Below are 22,049 nucleotides of genomic sequence, written 5' to 3' on the forward strand. Positions count from 1 at the left end.
TGGTATTGATTTTCTGGTTCTCCTGCAACTGTGGACTATTATGTTACGGCTGAAAAAGTTGAGCCTTTAACATGCTGCTGAATGTAGTGGCTCCCCTCTATCTTAGGCCGAGCAGTGGGTTCTTCATATTGATATGTTATCATCAGTCTTTCTTCTCGCTAATTAACCTCTACCTCCATGTTATCTGGATCCCTCTACGCAGTCTACCAGTCCTCGTCTCTATTCCCTTTCTTTCCCCAACCTGTTCTCCATCTTTTCCTTATATTATTTCCATTTGACTGTAGATTTAGCTCTGGACTCTTACTGCCTTCCATTTTTATATCTCATATTTTCCACCTTGCATATGTCTGTCTCTCACTGCTTCATTTCTATCCCTCCACACTCTATCATCCCTCTTGCTTGTTCGTTATTGATTTGTGGTGAGGACTGCAGTGCGTGTATGTATGTGTGGGTCTGCTTCAATGTGCAATATTCAGCAAAGTACATGACCCTGACTTGGCTTGTGCAGAGGCTGACTAGACACAACAGCATGACGTGTTTTACTCCACTCAAAATACTTTCTCTTTCTCTTCTATTTCTTCAAAACCTGATGACATTAAGGATATGCAACTGTTGAGAGCCCCAAGACAGGGATAGCTGCCAATTCAAAGTGATGTTTGTTGTACACTACATTGGCAAAAATGTGAACAGCTGAACATCATATCATCATATATGCCGATTCAACCTCTCATTTCCAGATACATCATACTCCAAAACTGCGGAGAGTTGGTTGCATCTTTGCTACTATAAAAAGCCTCCAACTCTTCTGGGAAGGCTTTCCACTAGATTTTGGTAACATGACTTCCATTCAGCAACAAGGGCATTAGTACATTCAGTCATTGATGCTGGTCAGTTAGGCTTAGCTCACTGTTGCTCTCCACTTCATCACAAAGTTGTTTGATGAGGTTGAGGTCAGGGCTCTGTGCAGACCAGTCATGTTCTACAATATCAAGATCAGCAAACTTTTTTTATGAACCTCACTTGGTTCATGGGATCATCACGCTGAAACAGGAAACTGCCGCAAAGTTGAAAGTACACAGTTTTCTAGTATGCCATTGTATTAGCTATTTGAATTGGCCCAGCCCAAACCATGAAAAAAAGCCCCAGACCTTTATTCCCCCTCTACTAAACTTCATAGTTTGGCAGATAATGTTCTCCTGGCATCATGTAAATCCAGATTCATGAGACTACTGCCACTGTTAATCTATGGAGATTGCAAGGTTATATGCTTGATTTAATGCAGCAGTGGTGTGGAGGTAATTAGGTGAACCCTCTGATTAGACAGGGTGCCTACATAATTTTATGTAATGTGTGTAGATCCATGTGGTCTTCTGAAAGTCGCAAATGTAGAGGCATTCAAATGTTGACAGGTTTCGCTGATATGTTTTTGTAAATCTAATTTTACGCTGTGGTCCATGCCTGTATATTTTCACTGCTTTTCAGGTATAAATTTCACCAAAAACCTGAAAAATAAACAAATTACAAAAATGCAAATTACAAAAATTGATGGCTGTAGCCATTTAGGTGAATAGCTTGGTCTGTCAACATAATAAGTAGTGCTCTCAGCCAGGGGCGTCGCCTGGGGTGGGCTTCCGGGGCTTCAGCCCCGAATGATTATCCAGTAGCCTCGAACCTTTTCGCTCAGCTGTACTATTAATGAGGAGGCCAATGCTGCTGTGAGAATAGGAAATCTCTTAACGCCAATCATAGTGCCGCTTCAAGGATAAAGTTCCGCCTTTCAGGAGAAACAGCCAATCAGCTTGCTGGTTTTGCGGGCGCGGAGGAGAGCCCACCCCCACCCCCGTGGGGGAGCGCACATGTGCTCTAGCCATTTTTGGCAGCAGGTTGCAGGTAGCTGACGGTGAAAGAAAATGGATTTACGGCGTTTTTTCAAGGAGAAAGGTAACGGTAGTTAACTATGTAAACTGTGATGACATTGTTTGTGGAGCTATCTGATAGCTGGTTAAAAACACACGTCTCCGAATCAAAACACACAGATCAAACCCACTGTGTGCTTAATAAAATGCAGCTTGTCACTAGTCAGCTTCGGAATTAGTTAGCTAACAGACAACAGGAGAGGAGAGCAGAGCAGAGGACAGGAGAACAGAGACCTGGAGAGGAGAGGAGAGGAGAGAACAGGAGAGGAGATGAGAATAGACAACAGGAAAGGAGAGCAGAGGAGAAGAGAACAGACAACAGGAGAGGAAAGAGGAGAGAACAGGAGAGGAGATGGGAGAAGACAATACAAGCGGTATGGAAAACAATGCCTAATAAACACATTATTAATAAAATACACGTTTTTAGTACGAAGACTAGCAAAATAATGCCAGATGTAGTTTGTTTTAGCACAGTCTTTTGTATTTAAAATATTGTTTCCAGCTTTATTTTAAGCATGCTTTCCTGAATTACTATTTAACAGGGTAGAAGAGAGGGTGGAGAGGGAGGAAATGTGGAGAGACCTGAAATGAACTGAACTGATCAGGACTGGACTGATCTAAAGAAAGAACAGGTTAGGAGAAGAAAGACTGTGCAAAAACATACAGGATAGATAATAAGTAATTCTTAAAGAGTGTTAATTGTGTAGACCCCTTAGCACTAATAATTATTAATATTTCTTTCAATAATTTGTTTCAATGTGTCATAAAAGGTAAAAGAACAATTTAGAAACAAGTGAATTGTTTACATTATTACACAGTTGCATGAAATCCATTGTTTACATACTGTTTTGCATACTTTATTGAGGAATGGATTTACTGATGGAATATACCTGGTCCATGTCCTTTAGTAAAAGCTCACTATCTTTAGGTCACCAACAGTCATTCTGCAGAATTTGTGCATCCTTTGTTAAATTTTAAATCTGTTGAATAAAAAAATATAACTCCATATTATAGTGTTAAACATTATATATCAGGGTACGTATATAAAAAAAAAAAAAAAAAAAAAAATATATATATATATATATATATATATATATATATATATATAAAATTAATTGGGCAGAGCCCCGGATCTTTACATACCCAGGCAACGCCCCTGCTCTCAGCTTTTCATATTAATTCAAGTGCTTTGTTTTGTCACCATCTTTTGCTGAAGGTGAAATCAAAATTTCATAAACCAATGAATGCACAGTTTTTACTTCACAATTGAAAAAGTTATGGCTGTATATTACAGCAGGCTTATCACAATATAAATGACACTTCATACATTATGGGGAAAGACCCTCAAATCTGTCAGGGTATTGCTGTCAACTTGAAGCTGAAAAGCAGTGTCACTGTGCAATGCATTTGAAAATTGTTTCCACTGTTACCACTATGGAAGCATAGTATCATTAATATGAAAATGTAATATGTAAACTGGTAATGTATTTGTGTTTGCATTTAAATTCCAATTCATTTGTGCAATGTTGATGTGCAATATTGCCATATTAATTTGCCATTTTATATACTAGTATTGACATTTCATTCACACATAAATTTAGATGCTTTATGGGTAGCTTTATCTAAATGAAAATAACTCTTATAGTTGCTTTTCCAAATTAGCAACTCATAAAAAATCTGTTTGGTGGCACATAAAATTTAAGGTTGATCAGGCAAGCAGTTGCTGAGAAATGTCATAGTACACCAGTAGTGGATGTATGCTTAGGGGAAAGTTGTAAAAAAAATACATAGGGCTGTATTTTTTTTCCAAATCTTTTTATTGACTTTTGAAGAATCAGAGACATATTACAGTTTTCAAGTAAAACAACAAAAAGTTAATTTCTGCATCAACCCCTTACCCTTAGACCATAACCCACTCACCCCCTTAGAATACCTACTTCCACTAAAGCTGCTCCTAGGAATCTGACAGAGATAAAAAGAATATCTACCAGAACAAGAGTGGTCTAAATCAATGTGTAAATAATACTAAATGTAAATAATAGATTTCCGTATGAACAAATATCAATAACATCAGAAGAGGAGATAAATAAAAAGAGAAAATAAAATAAATAAATAAAATAGTAACAATAATGATAAAAATAATAAATAAATAAATAAAATAGAAAATGGCAATACCTCTCAATTCACATATTTAGGCATCGCTATCTCAAGGAACCCTTCAGGGAGAATCTTAGATTCTCGAGCTTGATGGATAATTGAACTTGAAGGATATCCCAAATCCAACCTGTTTCCATTTAAGAAGAATGGCACATCTGGCCAGCAAGGTTGTGAAAGCAATAACAGAATGTGAGGTTGCAGGGAGGCCCAAATCAGGGGTGATGCCAAATAGGGCTGTTAAAGGATTAGGGCCTAAATTACAATTGAGGACTTGATGGAGAGTGTCAAATATATTGGACCAGAAACTAGTAAGTTGGGGGCACGTGCAGAAAACATGTGCATGGTCAGCCAGAGGTTGCTTACATCTCTCACAAGCATCACTTCGGTTCAGAAATAGCTTTGCCAGCCTAGCATTAGTAAAGTGAGCTCTGTAGAGCACCTTACACTGCAGTAGGCCATGTCTAGCACATATGGATGAAGAATGAACCCTGTCCAGGATGTGAGCCCAGTGGTCATCTGAAATAGTAATTCCCAAGTTCTCCTCCCAGGATTTTCTAAGCATTTCAGTAGGTTCTACCTGTATTGATTTAATTAAATTATATACATTATATATATATAGATATATCATATCTATATATAGATATGAGTTGGTTTTGGAATAATCAAGAGTAAGAAACTGATCGATATAGGTTTCAGGAGGACAACTGGGGAAGTGGGGGGATAGTTTTTGAACAAAATGTTGGGCCTGGAAAAATCGAAAGAGGTGACTATTGGGTAAGTTAAATCTAGGAGATACGCCTAAAAAGGATGAAAAGACCCCATCCTTATAAAACTCCAGGACTGTAATAAGCCCCTTACTTGACCAGAAGCAGAAAGCCAGGTCAGAGCAGGATGGAGGAAGCAAGTGATTTTTTAAGATGAGCATATGGATTGAGGCACTATGAAAACCAAAATGTTTCCTAAATTGGAGCCACATTTTAATAGCACTGATAACAAATGGATTTCTAGGAGCTTTGTTAACAGATATGGGCAGCTGGGAACAAAGTATGGTAAATAGGGAGCTATGAGAGGATGAGATCTCAATATGAGCCCAAGGTGGAAGGCCATTTGGTGCTTTCCAATAGGCCCAGTAGAGTAATTTATGAATATTACAAGCCCAATAGTAGTGACGAAAGTTAGGCACCAAGCCTCCTTCAGACCTTGAGAGCTGGAGAACTGACCTTTTGAAATGTGTGCATTTGTTGTTCCATAAAAATGCATTCAGCAGATGATCAACGTTAACAAAAAAGGATTTATTAATAACCACAGAGATATGTTGAAAAGTATATAAGAATCTAGGAAGTGTAACCGTTTTAATCAAGCTAACCCGGCCCGTAAGGGACAATGGAAGGGAGGCCCACCTGGTTATTTCCGAGATTTCTCTATTTGCTAGAGTGTTAACAAAAAATACCTCCCTTTTTTGCAAGTTCAATTTATAACCAGAGAGATGGCTGGTTCAGAATTTCTAATATTGGTGGAAGGGATGAGGTGGGCTTAGAAATGTAAAGAAGAAGATCATCTGCATAAAGGGAGAGTTTATGTACTACATTGTAATGTGCAATGCCCTCATATTTCTCCTGGCTACGAAGCCAGATCTATCGCCAGGTCGAAAAGCGAGGGAGATAGCAGGAATCCCACGGTATAAAGGAAATGGTGATGAGTTCATACTGTTAGTATGGATGGAAGCAGTTGGGGCAGTGTACAAAAGATGGATCCAACGAATAAAGTTAGAGTCAAAACCAAACTTAAATGAAGAACAGATAACCCCATTCCACCCTATCAAAGGCTTTTTCAGCATAGGGCTGTATTTTTGATAATATGAGCTGTATGCAAAAGGTCAAAGTGGCGTGTTGGCAACAGGGTGTAGCAGAGCTTTGCCACATAGCTGTCTTAGCAGCTAACTTTGCTACCTTTTATGTGTAACACATTACAAAGTGTACAAAAAAGTGAATATTTGCAGTGTTGTTTGAATGACTGAGTTGCAAAAGAGCTGTTAGATATTTCCATTCTTTTATTTATGGCCAGCAGTGTGTTCTTCTGTGTGTTTGGTAACAATGTTGTGTGATAAGGTTACTGTGCGATATGGTTACTATTTCCAAATTCCACTGCAACATAGGCATGTTTTCCACTGCAGGGCCAAACGGTTCTGAGCATGGAAGGTAACCATTGCAATGTCTTTTCCACACAGCTACAGTTCCATGTGGAACACTTAAAATCTGGGCTCAGCCCATTTTTTTCACCACTAATCATTAGCTAAGTGATGTAACAATGTAGTGGTTCTATGTTTATGTGAGAATTGCGACGCCGCATGCTGCTGCATTATTTCAAACTTCTGAACAATCAAAGTTCAGTTTGCTCATATGGTCACCAAATATACAACAGCAGCGCATAATTTTAAATCCACCATTCAATAAATGTCAAAGCTTCAATCTAGCACCAATTTCTTAATGTTAAATAGCACTACTACTCCGAATCAGAATCAAACTGTATTGGCCAGGTACAGAATCACAGTAGAGTGCACAGTATCAGACAGGCATTCACATGTAGAGAATAAGATTAAATATAAAATAACAAGATAAAATATAATAAAACATGCATACCATCACTCACTGAGACACACACACACACACACACACACACACACAGTCATAAAGTATGAGTCTAAAGCTAAAGGGCTGAGAGCAGCAGCAGTTAAAGGGTGTATAGTGGCAGAGAAAGGGATTCAATAAGGTGACAGTCAGATAAGTGGGGTAATATGGCAGTAAGTAAGATGCTAGAACTGGTTTGAAATGGCAGTTCCAGAGGATGGAGTTGAACTTCATACTATATACCAGTATATGTAGAAGTGCAGCTGAAGCTGTAATATTGTTTATGTGTAATAGTTTAACTGTTCAAGAGAGTGATGGCTTGTGGGAAGAATCTCCTTTGTAGCCTGAATGTCCTAATCCTCATCTGGCTGAAGCGCTGGACAGAGGGAAGGAACTAGAACAGGTGGTGTCCAGGGTGAGAGGTGTTTGTGGAGATCTTCTCTGCATGCTTCCTGGTTCTGGTGGCATGCAGTTCCAGCAGTGTAGGCAACTTAACCCTAATTGTACTCTCTGCAGATCTGATGATGCGCTGCAGTCTGTGGAGGTCATACTTGGTGGCTGAGCCGCCCACACTGTGATGGACATGGTGATGACGGACTCTATGATGGCCGTGTAGAACTGCACCAACAGCTCCTAGGGCAAGTTGAACTTCCTCAGCTGACGCAGGAAGTACATACTCTGCTGGGCTCTTTTGATGATGGAGCTGATGTTGCTGTCCCACTTCAGGTCCCTGGTGATTGTTGTGCCCAGGAACTTGCAGGACTCCACTGCTATCACAGTTCTGTCCAGGATGGTGAGTGCTGGCAGGGTTGGAGGGCACCTCCTAACCAGGACAGCATAACTGGTTAGTGTTAGTTAGCATGTTTCCATCTGTAACATTACTCACCAAAGTACAGGGTCAATTCTGAGTAATAGAAGTTTTACTGACACAAATTTAGTTGATAATGACTGAAATCGGGGGAAGAGAACTTGAGGGGCTAGTGTTAGAGGGAGCGAAAGCCTCCCCAGCAGTATGGGCTCTGTTCTAGCGAAGCAAGGATGAAAAACACATATTTAGAGGATAAAGTCCCAGGTATGAGATCACAAATTCGAATGACTGTTGTTGAGGTGACAGATAAAAACTGGACGACTGTCTACTGGACGATGCTAATGCTAATGCAGTTAGCCAGCTAGATATGAAGCCCACCGCAGTACAGGTACTGTTTCAGTGAGAAGGGTCTCACTGCAGAGCCACAGATTGGAGAAGGGTCCAGCTGCAGACCTCCAGGTGGTGCAGAGTTCCAGGTGGAGCAGCAGAGGCAGCCGTGTATCCAGCAAAGTCAGAGCCAGAGTGAAGAGATGGCTGTATTGTGCTTCAGTGGTCAGTTGATATAGAGAGGAAACAATCCCAGTTTATGTTTTGGGGGGCTGTGGCTCAGAAAGGTTGAGAAGCACAGTTCTAAGGTATAAGTATCATGTTTCATGAGAATCAGTGAAAGCGATCATAAGTTACAACTGATTGGCATGTGGTGGCCATTGATTTTGAAAGTTGTTCTGAATAATTACTGAGATGCAGACTCCTGTGAACACTGTCACAAGTCATCTGTTCTAAATTTTGACTTTTTAAAAATAAGGTTTAAATTTGTTGTTCTGGACTAAGAGATTTTCACACGATCTTGGAAACACTGACTCTTGCATTTCATACATGCTCTTAAGTGTAACCTCTGCCTACAATTTCAGGAGCTTAAAAACTGCTACCAGATCATCTGAAGTGATCCTCCTCTTGATCATCTTCAGCCTAGATGTTAGGGAAATATGAGCATCCCTATTAATACTGCCTCAGGCCTAATGTGTTTCTTCAGTCATTACAACACAGCAAGCTGAGATGTTTGTCTTCATACACTAGAAGATCAAATGACTGTTTATAAGCAAATTCGTGAGGAAGTACACCTATGTGCCAGCACTGACCCTTGATGTTACCAAAGCTTGGCTGAGTTGTTCCATGGGCCAGATAAAAAAATGACATTGCCTCATAACTAAACACAAAATGCAACTACTGGAATAGAGGTAAATCTGTTACAAAATACACAAACATCATTAACAAAAGAGCTGTATTTCTGCATTCATAAACACACAAACAGGCTGAACAATCTCTCGCTGTTTGATTGGGATGGGCAGTTGAACAGATGGAAGAGGATGGCTGCTTGTGGCTCAAAAGTCACATCTTCAGTTTTAACTCAGTTTCTTTTCAAGTGCATTTTCTCTCAAAGCCTGTTGAAACTTTGTCAGCTTTTCAATGCAAGAGTAGTACAAGCAGATTAAACCACATTTTCCTGTTGTTTCTGGTTGATTACATTATTTACACTTTATCATTCTGAGAAGATCTGCTCAGCTAAGGTTTACAGTAATTATAAGATTTAAGATGCCTTATTTTGGAGCATACATGGAAGGTTCAAGAAAACAGTAATTAATCACATAGCAAACACTGTGATACATGTGAAAACATGTGATACCTTTCAGATCCTTAGCCATGCTGCTAGGGTAGAAAGTAAAGATTTCTTTGTTTTTTTTAATGGTTTACATTGGAACTAGCACATAGCTTCTACAAGCAGCATCAGATAACTAACATTTTTTTCTCTGCTTTGTGCTTTAGGATGAATGTGCTGATGGTCTGGTTATTCAGCCATAATTTAACCAACCACAGTTTGATGTCTATCATCACAATACTGATTTGAGTTTATTTGCTACATCAAGTTTATTTGCTACATCATCTGTAGAACCTATACTGAACAAAAATATAAACGCAACACTTTTGTTTTGCTCACATTTTTCTTGAGCTGAACTCAAAGATCTAAGACTTTTTCTATGTAAACAAAAGGCTTTTTTCTCTCATATTCACAAATGTGTCTAAATCTGTGTTAGTGAGCACTTCTCCTTTGCCGAGATAATCCATCCACCTCACAGGTGTGGCATATCAAGATGCTGATTAGACAGCATGATTATTGCACAGGTGTGCCTTAGGCTGGCCACAATAAAAGGCCACTCTAAAATGTGTCGTTTTACTGTATTTGGGAGGTCCAGGGGGTCATAAAACCAGTCAGTATCTGGTGTGACCACAATTTGCCTCACGCAGTGCAACACATCTCCTTCACATAGAGTTGATCAGGTTGTTGATGGCCTGTGGAATGTTGGTCCACTCCTCTTCAATAGCTGTGCAAAGGTGTTGGATGTTGGCAGGAACTGGAACATGCTGTCGCATATGCCGATCCAGAACATCCCAAACATGCTCAATGACATTGACAATGACAGTGAGAATGCTGGCCATGCAAGAACTGGGAAGTTTTCATCTTTCAGGAATTGGGTACTGATCCTTGCAACATGGGCCGAGCATTATCATGCTGCAACATGAGGTGATGGTCGTGGATGAATGGCACAGCAATGGGCCTCAGGATCTTGTCACGGTATCTCTGTGCATTCAAAATGCCATCAATAAAATGCACCTGTGTTAATTATCCATAACATACGCCTGCCCATACCATATCCCCACTGCCACCATGGGCCACTCGGTCACAACATTGACATCAGCAAACCACTCACCCAAACCACTCAACGCCATAAACGCAGTGTGCCTTGTACAGTGAAAACTGGGATTCATCTGTGAAGAGGACACCTCTCCAATGTGCCAGACACCATCGAATGTGAGCATTTGCCCACTCAAGTAGGTTACGATGACAAACTGCATTCAGGTGGAGACCCCGATGAGCTGCAGATGAGCTTCCCTGAGATGGTTTCTGACAGTTTGTGCAGAAATTCTTTGGTTATGCAAACCATTTGTTGCAGCAGCTGTCCGGGTGGATGGTCTCAGACGATCTTGGAGATGAAGATGCTGGATGTGGAGGTCCTGGGCTGGTGGTCTGAGGTTGTGAGGCCGTTTGGATGTACTGCCAAATTCTCTGAAACGCCTTTGGAGACAGCTTATGGTAATGAAATGAACATTCAATTCACAGGCAACAGCTCTGGAGTACATTCCTGCAGTCAGCATGCCAATTGCATGCTCCCTCAAAACTTGCAACATCTGTGGCATTGTGCTGTGTGATAAAACTGCACATTTTAGAGTGGCCTTTTATTGTGGCCAGCCTAAGGCACACCTGGCATATAATATAAGGCAATAATCATGCTGTCTAATCAGCATCTTGATATGCCACACCTGTGAGGTGGATGAATGCCACCTTAACTCCACTGACACCTTATGTCCACTGCCACCTTAAACCTTCTCTTGAAACCTTGTATCTATTGTTACAATAAATCCAGTGCCACCTTAAATTTACTGATACCTTAAGTACATTCCTACATTAAATCCACTTCCACCTTAACTCTGCTCCTACCTTAAATCCACTGCCACTTTGAATCTAGTGCTACCTTAAATTAATTGCACCCTTAAATCAGTATGATCGACAAACTCTTTTGAACATCCAATCATCGCACAGGACAGACTTTAATGCAAACTCACCCTTGCCAGCTTTTCTGCCTCTTTGTTTACCAACACAAGAGGGGCATAAGCACCAGGATACTGTGCAGGACAAGGAGAAGGAGTTTCAAACCCTCCGCTTCCGAGTGTTCTGTTTGCAAATGTTCAATTGCTGGAGAACAAAGTAGATGAGCTGAACGGGCAGATTAGGTTTCAGTGCGACATTGAGAGCTGCTGCGTTTTAGCGCTCACAGAGACGTGGCTATCTGTGGCAACACCAAACAACGGCATCACACAGGCCGGCTTCACCATCTACTGCCAGGACAGGACTCTGGACTTTGGTAAGGGCAGAGGTGGTGGGGTATGTGTTATAGTGAACTCTCGATGGGGAACAGATGTAGTAGTTCTTGCCAGTCACTGCTCTCCAGACATCGAATGCCCAGGGACTTTAGCTCAGTCATCCTCACTACCGTCTACATCCCTCCTGAGGCAGATAAGTCACAGGCATTGGAGGTTTTGAACATGACTATTAATGGACTTGAGAATTTTCACCGTGAAGCTGCTTTTATTGTGGTTGGGGACTTTAACAGGGCAAACCTGAAGAAGGTTCTGCCCAAATACTACCAGCATATTAAACTTCCAACTGAGGAGAACACACTCTTGACCACTGCTACACCACAATCAAGGACAGTTACAAACCCCTCCCCCACACTGCCTTCACCAAAGTTGATCACACTTCTTTTCTTCTTTTGCCCGCATACAAACAAAGACTTAAACAGGCAAAACTGGTTCTCAGATCAGTCTGTCAGTCAAGTGAGGAGGCCATCTTCACACTTAAAGACTGCTTTTAATCCACAGACTGGGTGATGTTCCATGATGCAGCTGATGCAGACATCAGTGAATACACTGACTCCATCACAAGATACATCAGTAAATGCGCTAAAGACATTGTACCAAAAATCAATGTCAGATCATTTCCCAACCAGAAACCCTGGATCAGTGCTGAGGTTCGAGCCAAACTAAGAGCTTGGGCTGCTGCTTACAACTCTGGTGACCCAGGTAGCTACAAGAAGGCCAGATATGACCTTCAAAGGACCATCAAGCTGGCCAAAAGGAGCTACAGGGACAGAGTGGAATCCAGCTATCTTGGCTTGGATCTCAGATGTATGTGGAGTGGCCTGTGCAACATCACTGGCTACAAAGAAGGTGTGATCTGTGATAGGGGCTCTTCCTCCTCACTTGCAGATGAACTCAATGCTCACTATGCTCGTTTTCGTTCACCTGCTGAGAAACTCCTGGTAGATGAGGAGAGCTGCGCTTTAGCCATTCCCCTGTCTGAGGTGGTAAGATCCTTCAGGACAGTTAACCCATGCAAGGCACCCGGTCCCAATGGCATCCACAGCCGGGTACTTAAAGCATGTGCCAACCAGCTGGCTGAGGTTTTCACTGACATCTTTAACCTTTCCTTAAGACTATCAGTGAAAGTGCTTTAAGAAAACCATAGTTCTAGTTCTAGTCCCCAAGAAATCGTATGTCACCTGCCTGAATTACTACCGCCCAGTTGCCCTGACAACTACAGTTATGAAGTACTTAGAGCGGCTTGTTAATGCGAACATCTGCTCAACACTTCCAGCCACCATGGACCCTCACTAATTTGCATACCGCTCCAACAGATCCACAGATGATGCCATTGCACTAACAATACACACTGGTCTCAGACACCTGGACAGAAAGAACACGTGTACGAATGCTATTCATAGATTACAGCTCAGCATTCAACACAATCATCCCTGCCAAACTCATTCCTAAGCTCACAGACTTCGGTTTGAACTCTCATCTGTGCAACTAGATACCGGACTTCCTGACGAGCAGACCCCAGGTGGTGAAAGTTGGGAACAGCTTCTCTTCCACACTGGCTCTGAGCATAGGGGCTCCCCAGGGATGTTTGCTTAGCCCCCTCCTGTACTCCCTGTATATATGACTGTGTAGTCAAACACATGTCTAACATCATCTTCAAGTTTGCTGATGACACCACCATCCTAGGCCTCATCACTGATGGAGATGAAACAGCCTACAGAGACAAGGTCAGCGCTCTGTCAGAGTGGAGCTATGACAACAATCTCTGTCTCAACATCAGCAAAATGAAGGAGATGATCGTGGACTACAGGAAGCAGCAGAGGGGTGGTCACTCTCCCCTATCCATCAATGGAGCCGAAGTGAAGAGAGTCAGCAGTGTGAAGTTTCTCGGCATACAACTCACTGATGACCTCACTTGGTCCCACCACACCAACACTATTGTGAGATCTGCCCGTTTGGCATCTCTTCTTCCTGCATAGGCTTAGGAAGTTTGGTCTGCATCCTCAGATCCTCACCAACTTCTACAGGTGCACCATAGAGAGCATCCTAACAGGCTGCATTACAGTCTGGTACAGCAGCTGCACCACCTGCGACCGCAAGGCCCTTAGAGGAGTGGTGAGGACGGCAGAAGCAATCATAGGCAACAGACTACCAGCCTTACAGGACATCTACCAGTCCCACAGCCTCAGGAAGATCAAAAAACTTCCAGTCAGACAGCAGCCACCCAGCACACGGCCTGTTCACCATCCTGCCATCAGGCTGGAGATTTCGCAGCATCCAGGCTAAAACAACCTGGCTAATGAACAGTTTCTACCCACAGGCTGTCTGGCTTCTGAATAAGCTGTGAAGCTGTGGGTCCTTCCCCAACTACCACTTCACTCAGTCACTCTGTCAGTATTATTGTTGTATCATATCATCTCTGCTATGGACAATAACAGTTTAACACTAAGCAACTTTAAAGAAAGTCACTTTAATGTATATTGTCCCTATGTTTTGTGTCTATATTTTATGTATATTTCACTATATTTTGTGTAAATTACTTATATACTTATATACTTATTAATTATATATATATTATTAGTTATATATATATATATATATATATATATATATATATATATATATATATATTACTTAGTTACTTTCTGTACATTGATTATCTGACCCTCACCACAAGTATTTCAATGCATAAATGTCCTGACATGTGCAAATGACAAATAAACTAAACTTAAACTTAAATATACTGCTCCTTTAAATCAAATGCTTCCTTAGTTCCACTTATACCTTAAATCCACTGCCACCTTAACTCCATTATTTGTTATATTATGGCTCTGCATTAGGCTGTATGTCTGCCTATCATGTCTGCCCTCTTTCAGCCAGTTTGTGGACTGCAAGACGAGAGAGAACAAGACTCTGGACGTGCTGTATGCCAATGTCAAGGGAGCATATAAGTCCACAGCTGACCCTCTACTGGGCTGTTCAGACCATAACCTGATTCATCTCAACTCATGGCATAAATCCCTGGTTCAGAGACAGGCAGTGACCACAAGGACAGTGAGGAAGTGGTCACCAGAGGCTGTAGAATCACTGAGGGGCTGTCTAGAGGCTACACAATGGAATGTCCTGTGTGAACCACATGGTGATGACATTTATGCAGTAACATAATGCATCACTGACTACATCAACTTCTGTGTGGACTCTGTTGTACCCTCCAGGACTGTCCGATGCTTTCCGTACAACAAACCCTGGTTCACCAGTGACTTAAAGTCTCTACTGAATCAGAAGAAAAGAGTATTTATGGCAGGAGATAGGGAGGAACTAAAGAGGGTACAAAAATTAGCTTAAAACCTCAATTAAGAAGGCCAAATGGGAATACAAGTCCTAACTGGAAAACAAACTAGAGCTGAATAACACTCATGATGTCTGGACAGGGCTAAAATACATCACTGGCTTCAACCAACGCAGCCCTGTTCCAGCAGAGGGAAAGCGTGAATGGGCAAATGAGTTAAACCAGTTCTTTGTGCAGTTTGACAATGGCTCCTCTCCTGCTTCATTGTGTCCGTCTCCTAAGCAGATTGACACTCTTACACAACTACACCATGGGCCATCCACAGCCTCACCTTCCTCCGCCAGAGCCATTCATACCTGTGACCATCAGCAACAACTGATATGGGCAATGGACACCTCTCACCAACCCCCACAAATGGAATGTGCAGTGATGTTACATTCACTACTAATCAGGTGAAGGTTGAATGGAAAAAACACAAGCAGAGCAAAGCAGTTGGGCCTGATGACATTGAACCTAGGGTACTGAAACTGTGTGCGGAGCAACGGTGTGGAATTCTTCAGCACATCTTCAATCTGAGCTGCAGCCTGAAGAGAGTCCCAGTTGTGTGGAAAACATCTTGTGTGGTTCCTGTCCCCAAAAAAAGGCAAACTGAAAGCACTGAATGATTATGACTGTATTGACATCCCACTTAGTGAAGACACTTGAAAGGCTGATGTTAGCTCATCTCTTTACCTCGTTACCTCTGGTGAAAACAGCCCTTGACCCTCTGCAGTTTGCATACCAGGATGGCAATTGAGTGGATGATGCAGCTATCTGCCTGTTGTGTGCAGTGGGCACCCCAGGGGACTGTGTTAGCTCCATTCCTGTTCAACCTGTACACCTCTGACATTAGGTACAACACAGTGTCATTTGCAGAAATTCTCAAATGACACGGCCATTGTGGGGTGCACAAGGAATGGACAGGAGGAGGAATACTGGAAGCTGGAGAAGAACTTTGCTGACTGGTGTAAACTGAACCAGCTGCAGCTAAACATCAGTCAGACTAAGGTGATGGTGCCTGACTTTAGGAAGTCCAGACCTGCCTTGTCAGCAGTCACTATTGAGTTGATGTGGAGGTGGTTGGGACATAAAAATATCTGGGTGTGCACTTGGACAACAAGCTGGACTGGAGCTGTCATACTCTAGCGGTGTACAAGAGAGGCCAAAGCCGTCTCTACTTCCTGAGGAGGCTGAAGTCTTTTGGTGTGTGCACTAAGCTCCTGTGGACATTCTACCAGTCTCTTGTAGCGAGTGCTCTATTCTATGCTGTTTGTGCTGGGGCAGCAGCAATAACAAGAGTGCCCTGAACAAAATTAACCAACTTATTAGGAAGGTTGGCTCTGTTGCAGGAATCAAGCTGGACTCTTTGGAGGTTGTGGCAGAACAGTGGACGCTCAACAAGCCATCTTGGACAACACCTCACACTCTCTGCATGCTACACTGGATGAAAGGAGAAGAACATTCAGTGGCCTTCTGTTACAGCTGCGCCGTGTTAAAAAGCGCTGTGTGAGATCGTTCTTACCTACTGCTATAAGGCTGTACAACAATTCTCCTTACTGCAGAGACGGTACTGATCTCCTGCTATCTGAACTGTGCTGAACCACATCACTGCATGTCCTGTGAAATATAATCACAACTATTACTGAAATTACACTTTTCACTATGCACTTTACACTACAATATTGATGCAACTCAGAGTTGCATCAGAGTTATATAATAGAGTTATGTCTATTATATGTGCTGTTAAACTACCTCATATCACTCAGTGCCTGCTGTCTGTAAATAGAGCGAATTTGTCTCATATGCGATGTAAATAGATATACTTTCATACTTTATTTTATTTCTCTTGTACTTTAGCTTATGTCTAGATTTATTTATATTTTGTATTTTTCTGCATAGTATATGTAAGTTTATGTGAAATTATGTCTTGCTACTGAAACACTGTCTGTTTGTGAAGGATGTGCATTGTGACATCACTGCTATTAATTTAATATGGGAAAAAATGTCACCTTTGAATGATCATTTTATGAAAAACGTATGTCAGATCACTAATCTAATCAACCTAATCAGCAACCTAATCGGGTAGAGGTCCTACGATTTTGCAACGTTTTGTAAGAAGAAGATTATGAAGAACAGTAAGTTGGCTTGAAAAAGACATGTTAAACATTTAAATTTTGTTATTGTTGCTAAAGAGTTGCTTAGATGTGGTTGTGCTATCAAAGGTGGTTGGCAAGGTGTTGCTAGGTGGTTTTTATGGTGTCCCAGGTTGTTGCTAGATGGTTGCTATGCTAATAAATACACTGGTATCTTAAATCCACTGCTTCCTTCAATCTCATACAACCTTGAATATATTACTACTTTAATTCTAACACCACCTTAAATTCATTGCCACCATAATTCCGTTGTTACCTTACATTTACTGCTATCTTAAATCGACTGTCATCTTGAATCTTGTGCTACCTTAAATTAATTGCTACCGCTTATCTGCTGTTCTCTTAAATTCACTTCCATCTTAAAGTCATTGCTACCTTATATCAACTGATCCCTTAAATCAACTTAAAGTTGAAATCCACTACTAACTTCCAACCCTGAATACACTGCTGCCTTAAATCCACAATTAGCTTAAATTCACTGCCACCTTAAATGTATTGATCAAATCAAATCAAATTTATTTGTGTAGCGCTTTTTACAATGGATGTTGTCACAAAGCAGCTTTACAGAATTTCGGAAGACAAAGTTTTAACAGAACTGTAAGAATGTACAAAAAAACCCCCGGTGGGCAAGCCAGGGGCAACAGAGGCAAGGAAAAACTCCCTCAGAACTGAGGAAGAAACCTTGGGAGGAACCAGACTCTCCAGGGGGGACCCATCCTCCTCTGGTCAAACTACCTACAAGTGATTATACTACTAATATTAATAGCAGTAATATTGGTATTAGGAATAGCTAGGAGTCCATGAGAATATCAGTGTAGGGTGGGCAGCTAGTCCAAGGCAGGTGGTGGCAGCTGGGGCGTGGGCAGCTGGTCTGAAGTTGGTAGCAGGAGGGCTTGGCAGTCAGTCGTCCTTCAGTGTCCAGCCGGACATATGGGTGATTGTATACTCGGAAAGAAAGCAGGGAGATGGAATTAGCTTTATTCTATCCGTTTGTACATAAACAGGGGATGTAAACATTTACAGAGTGTGGCTAATGACTCCGGCAGATCTGACCATGACAGCTTAGCTAAAAGGAGAGAACCAGAAGGACAAACAGACACGACAGCACTCTGAAACAGTTTGGCATCCCTCCGCTCCACCATCCACAAATTTGAGTGACCGCGTGCAAGCAGCGGGGCGACAGCACCATCGTCTCAGTTTACTGTAATTACCTGTGTCCATGGACCCCAGGATCTGCTGCCTTTATCTAAGGGGGAACATTACCTACCAAAAGCTAAACTGAACAAGTGAGTTTTCAGCCTAGTCTTAAAGATTGAGACTGTGTCTGAGTCCCGAACAGTTTCTGGTAGATCATTCCAGAGTTTGGGGGCTTTATAAGAAAAAGCTCTTCCCCCAGCTGAAACCTTCTGAATTCTGGGGACTATTAATAAGCAGAGAAACATCTAAGGAGATTAGTGAAACTACTAAAATCAGGTTAAGAACTGTCCAGTGCATTATTAAAAAGTGGAAGGACAGTGGGGAAACAGCATCTTTGAGGAAGGAATGTGGTCGGAAAAAAATCTTGAATGATCGTGACTGGCGATCACTTAAACGTTTGGTGAAATCAAATCGTAGAAAAACGAGTATAGAAAAATGAGTAGAACTCAGGGATATGTTTAATAGTGAAAGTAAGAGCATTTCCACATGCACAATGTGAAGGGAACTGAAGGGATTGGGACTAAACAGCTGTGTAGCCTTAAGAAAACCATCAGTGAGACTAACTGGCAGAAATGCCTTTAATTTGCAAGGCAGCATAAACTCTGCATTGGACTCTGGAGCAATGGAAGAAGGTCATGTGTTCTGATTAGTCCAGATTTACCCTCTTCCAGAGTGATGGGTGCATCAGGGTAAGAAGAGAGGCGGCTGAAGTGATGTACCCATCATGCCTAGTGCCTACCATACAAGCCTGTGGGGGCAGTGCTATGATCTGGGGTTGCTGCAGTTGGTCAGGTCTAGGTTCAGCAAAGCTATATGCCCAAAAATTGAGGTCAGCTGACTACCTGATTATACTGAATGACCAGGTTATTCCATCAATGGATTTATTTCTTCCCTGATGGCATGGGCATATTCCAAGATGACAATGCCAGGATTCATCTGGCTCAAATTGTGGAAGAGTGGTTCAGGGAGCATGAGACATCATTTTCACACGTGGATTGGCCACCACAGAGTCCAGACCTGAACCCCATTGAAAATCTTTGGGATGTGAAAAGACTTTGGGAGAAGACTTTGCGCAGTGGTCCAAGTCTCCCATCATCAATACAAGATATTGAGGAAAAATTAATGCAACTCTGGACAGAAATAAATGTTGTGACATTGCAGAAGCTTGTGGAAACGATGCCACAGTGAATTCGTGCCATGATCGTTGTAGTGTAGTGGGTGGTTGGTGTAGTGTAATGGGTAACGCCTTCTACGCTGTAGACTGGGGTTCAATCCCCACCTGGGTAAGCACCCTATACTATACCAATAAGAGTCCTTGGGCAAGACTCCTAACACCGCCTTCGCCTACCTGTGTAACAATAATCAAATTGTAAGTCGCTCTGGATGAGTGTCTGCCAAATACCATAAATGTAAATCAAAGCTAAAGGTGGTCCAATGAAATACGAAAGGTGTGTGACCTTTTTTTGGCCAGGCAGTGTAGATTATTACCTGAAATTCATTGTTACCTTAAATACATTGACTAATTCTTTGGCACTCTAAATACACTGATACACAGATCTTGCCTTTACTTCCACATTTCACATTAACTGTGAATTTCTTGATGACATCTCACACAATATAATTTGCAAGCAAAGGCTTGATACCTTTCTTTTTAGCTCTTTTTATTGCTTTTCCCTGCTTTGTAGGTATCAGTTAGCTTCATTTTCAGTTCCTATGACTGCTGCTTAGATGAAGCCATGGTTGTTAAATGTTAGCATAAGGTTTGAAGAGTCATAGAATTGAGTTATTGTCAGCTGACAATTCCTTATGACAGCTCTTGGCCTACCTAACCAGTTTCAATAGTTGTATTAATGAAGCAGGCTTTGTGTAAACGAATTTACCAAGTATGCAGGGCAACCTGGACAATGCATGATCTAAACTTTTGAGTGTTAAAATTTTATGCTGACCTTTCCCATTGTGTTTTCATCCTTCAGATAGTCTTCCGCAAGATCAGTGATGTGAAGCGAGAGGAAGAAGAGATGCTGAAGAGGAAGGATGAAGCCCCTCTCAATTTCCCTCCAGATCACCCTGTGCGACGCCTCTTCCAGCGATTCCGTCAGCAGAAGGAGGCCCGACTCGCAGCAGAGCGAGCCAGCCAGGGAGAAATGGATGTGGAACAAGGTTCTGTCCACATGGAGAAGACTATGGTCCATGAAGTCAATACCACAACCAGCATTGTTACAGTCACTGAAAGCCCTGCAACACCCCTGGCTTCTTCCTCTTCATCCTCCACATCAACTTCATCAAGGACCTCAAATCAAGCTAAACTTCATGCTCCTTTTGGCCCTAGTGGTAACCAAACAGGAGGTAAGTCTTCTGAACATCCTAAGGGCAAAGCCTGGAATCGATTTAAGGAGGCCACAGGGAAGTCAGATCTCTCCTGGAGCTCCGTTTCCAAAGCAGAGTCAATGGAGACCCTACCGGATAGGACTAAGTCACAAGATGAACTGTCACTAAAGAAGACTGACTCATGCGACAGTGGCATCACAAAGAGTGATTTGCGGCTGGATAACATGGTTGAAGGGACAGCCCGAACCCCTCAGGACCGAAGCCCCATTCAGGCAGAGGGAAGACGAGTTTTCTACCCGATTCCAGAACACAGCCTTCAGGCCTCTTTCCTGGAACTAAAGCAGGAACTGAGAGGAGACATCTGCTCCCTTAATAGTCGCATGGCAGTACTGGAGGGCCAACTAGCTGAGATGCTAAGACTGCTCAAATCAAGAAGGATGTCAGGCTCCTCGCACCTGTTTGAGTTATCACGACCCGAGTCACCAGATTCAGACAAGGATGATATGTTCTCCTAATCATATCTTGAATACTGTATGGCTTTGACAATACACCATTGATGATGCTGATAGAACTCCACCTAGTGCAATGGTGGTAAGTGTCAAAACAGTCCCTCTGTAGAATTTAAACTACCGTTGGAAGGTATGAAAGAGAGTCATGCTAGGAAATAACTGCACCGGAAATATGCGGCCTACAGCATATCACTTGTTGACTTCATCTTGATGCTTCAGTGTGGTTATCAAAGTAAGTGGATCTGTTTGGATGTTTATATCTTTGATATCTACAACCACTCTTAATCTCAGATTATTCTGTTAAATCATTATTTCAATCTTTAGCTTTTAGTTTCTTCTTTTGGTATAAGACAAAGAAGCTAGGTTTAATTATACATTTTAGACTTACTGCATTTCGGATTTCAACATCAGTGGAACATGTTTTGTTAGGAAGAAGGCAATACAGTACTATAGTTTCCTGCATATACAAACCCAATTCCAATGAAGTTGGGACGTTGTGTAAAACATATATAAAAACAGAATACAATGATTTGCAAATCTTTTTCAACCTATATTCAATTGAATGCACTACAAAGACAAGATATTTAAAGTTCAAGCGGTTGAACTTTATTGTTTTTTGCAAATATTCACTCATTTTGAATTTGATGCCTGCAATACGTTCTAAAGAAGTTGGGACAGGGGCATGTTTACCACTGTGTTACATCACCTCTCCTTTTAGCAACACTCAATAAGCGTTTGGCTCAGTTCACAAGCAAGGATGGGGCAAGGTTCACCACTTTGTGAACAACTGCGTGAGCAAATAGTCCAACAGTTTAAGAAAAATGTTTCTCAACGTGAATTTCATCATCTACAGTCCATAATATCATCAAAAGATTCAGTGAATCTGGAGAAATCTCTGCAAGTAATCAGCAAGGCAGAAAACCAACATTGAATGCCTTTGACCTTCGAACCCTCAGGCGGCACTGCATTAAAAACCAACATCATTCTGTAACAGATATTACCACATGGGCTCAGGAACACTTCAGAAAAC

General features: G+C 41.8%; 1 protein-coding gene across 2 annotated transcripts in view; it reads left to right on the forward strand.

Annotated features, from left to right (window-relative positions):
- The window catches only part of kcnh1b (potassium voltage-gated channel, subfamily H (eag-related), member 1b), a 48,650-nt gene extending 27,142 nt beyond the window's left edge, over positions 1-21,508 (forward strand). For both annotated transcript variants that reach the window (XM_037545097.1, XM_017683778.2), the window contains one exon: positions 20,156-21,508. In XM_037545097.1, coding sequence (XP_037400994.1) covers positions 20,156-21,025 — 870 coding nt within the window. In that variant the 3' untranslated portion in view covers positions 21,026-21,508. The remainder of the gene's footprint in view (positions 1-20,155) is intronic.
- The last annotated feature ends 541 nt before the right edge of the window (positions 21,509-22,049 follow it).

Source organism: Pygocentrus nattereri, chromosome 15 (assembly GCF_015220715.1).
Source record: "Pygocentrus nattereri isolate fPygNat1 chromosome 15, fPygNat1.pri, whole genome shotgun sequence".
Taxonomy (NCBI): Eukaryota; Metazoa; Chordata; class Actinopteri; order Characiformes; family Serrasalmidae; genus Pygocentrus; species Pygocentrus nattereri.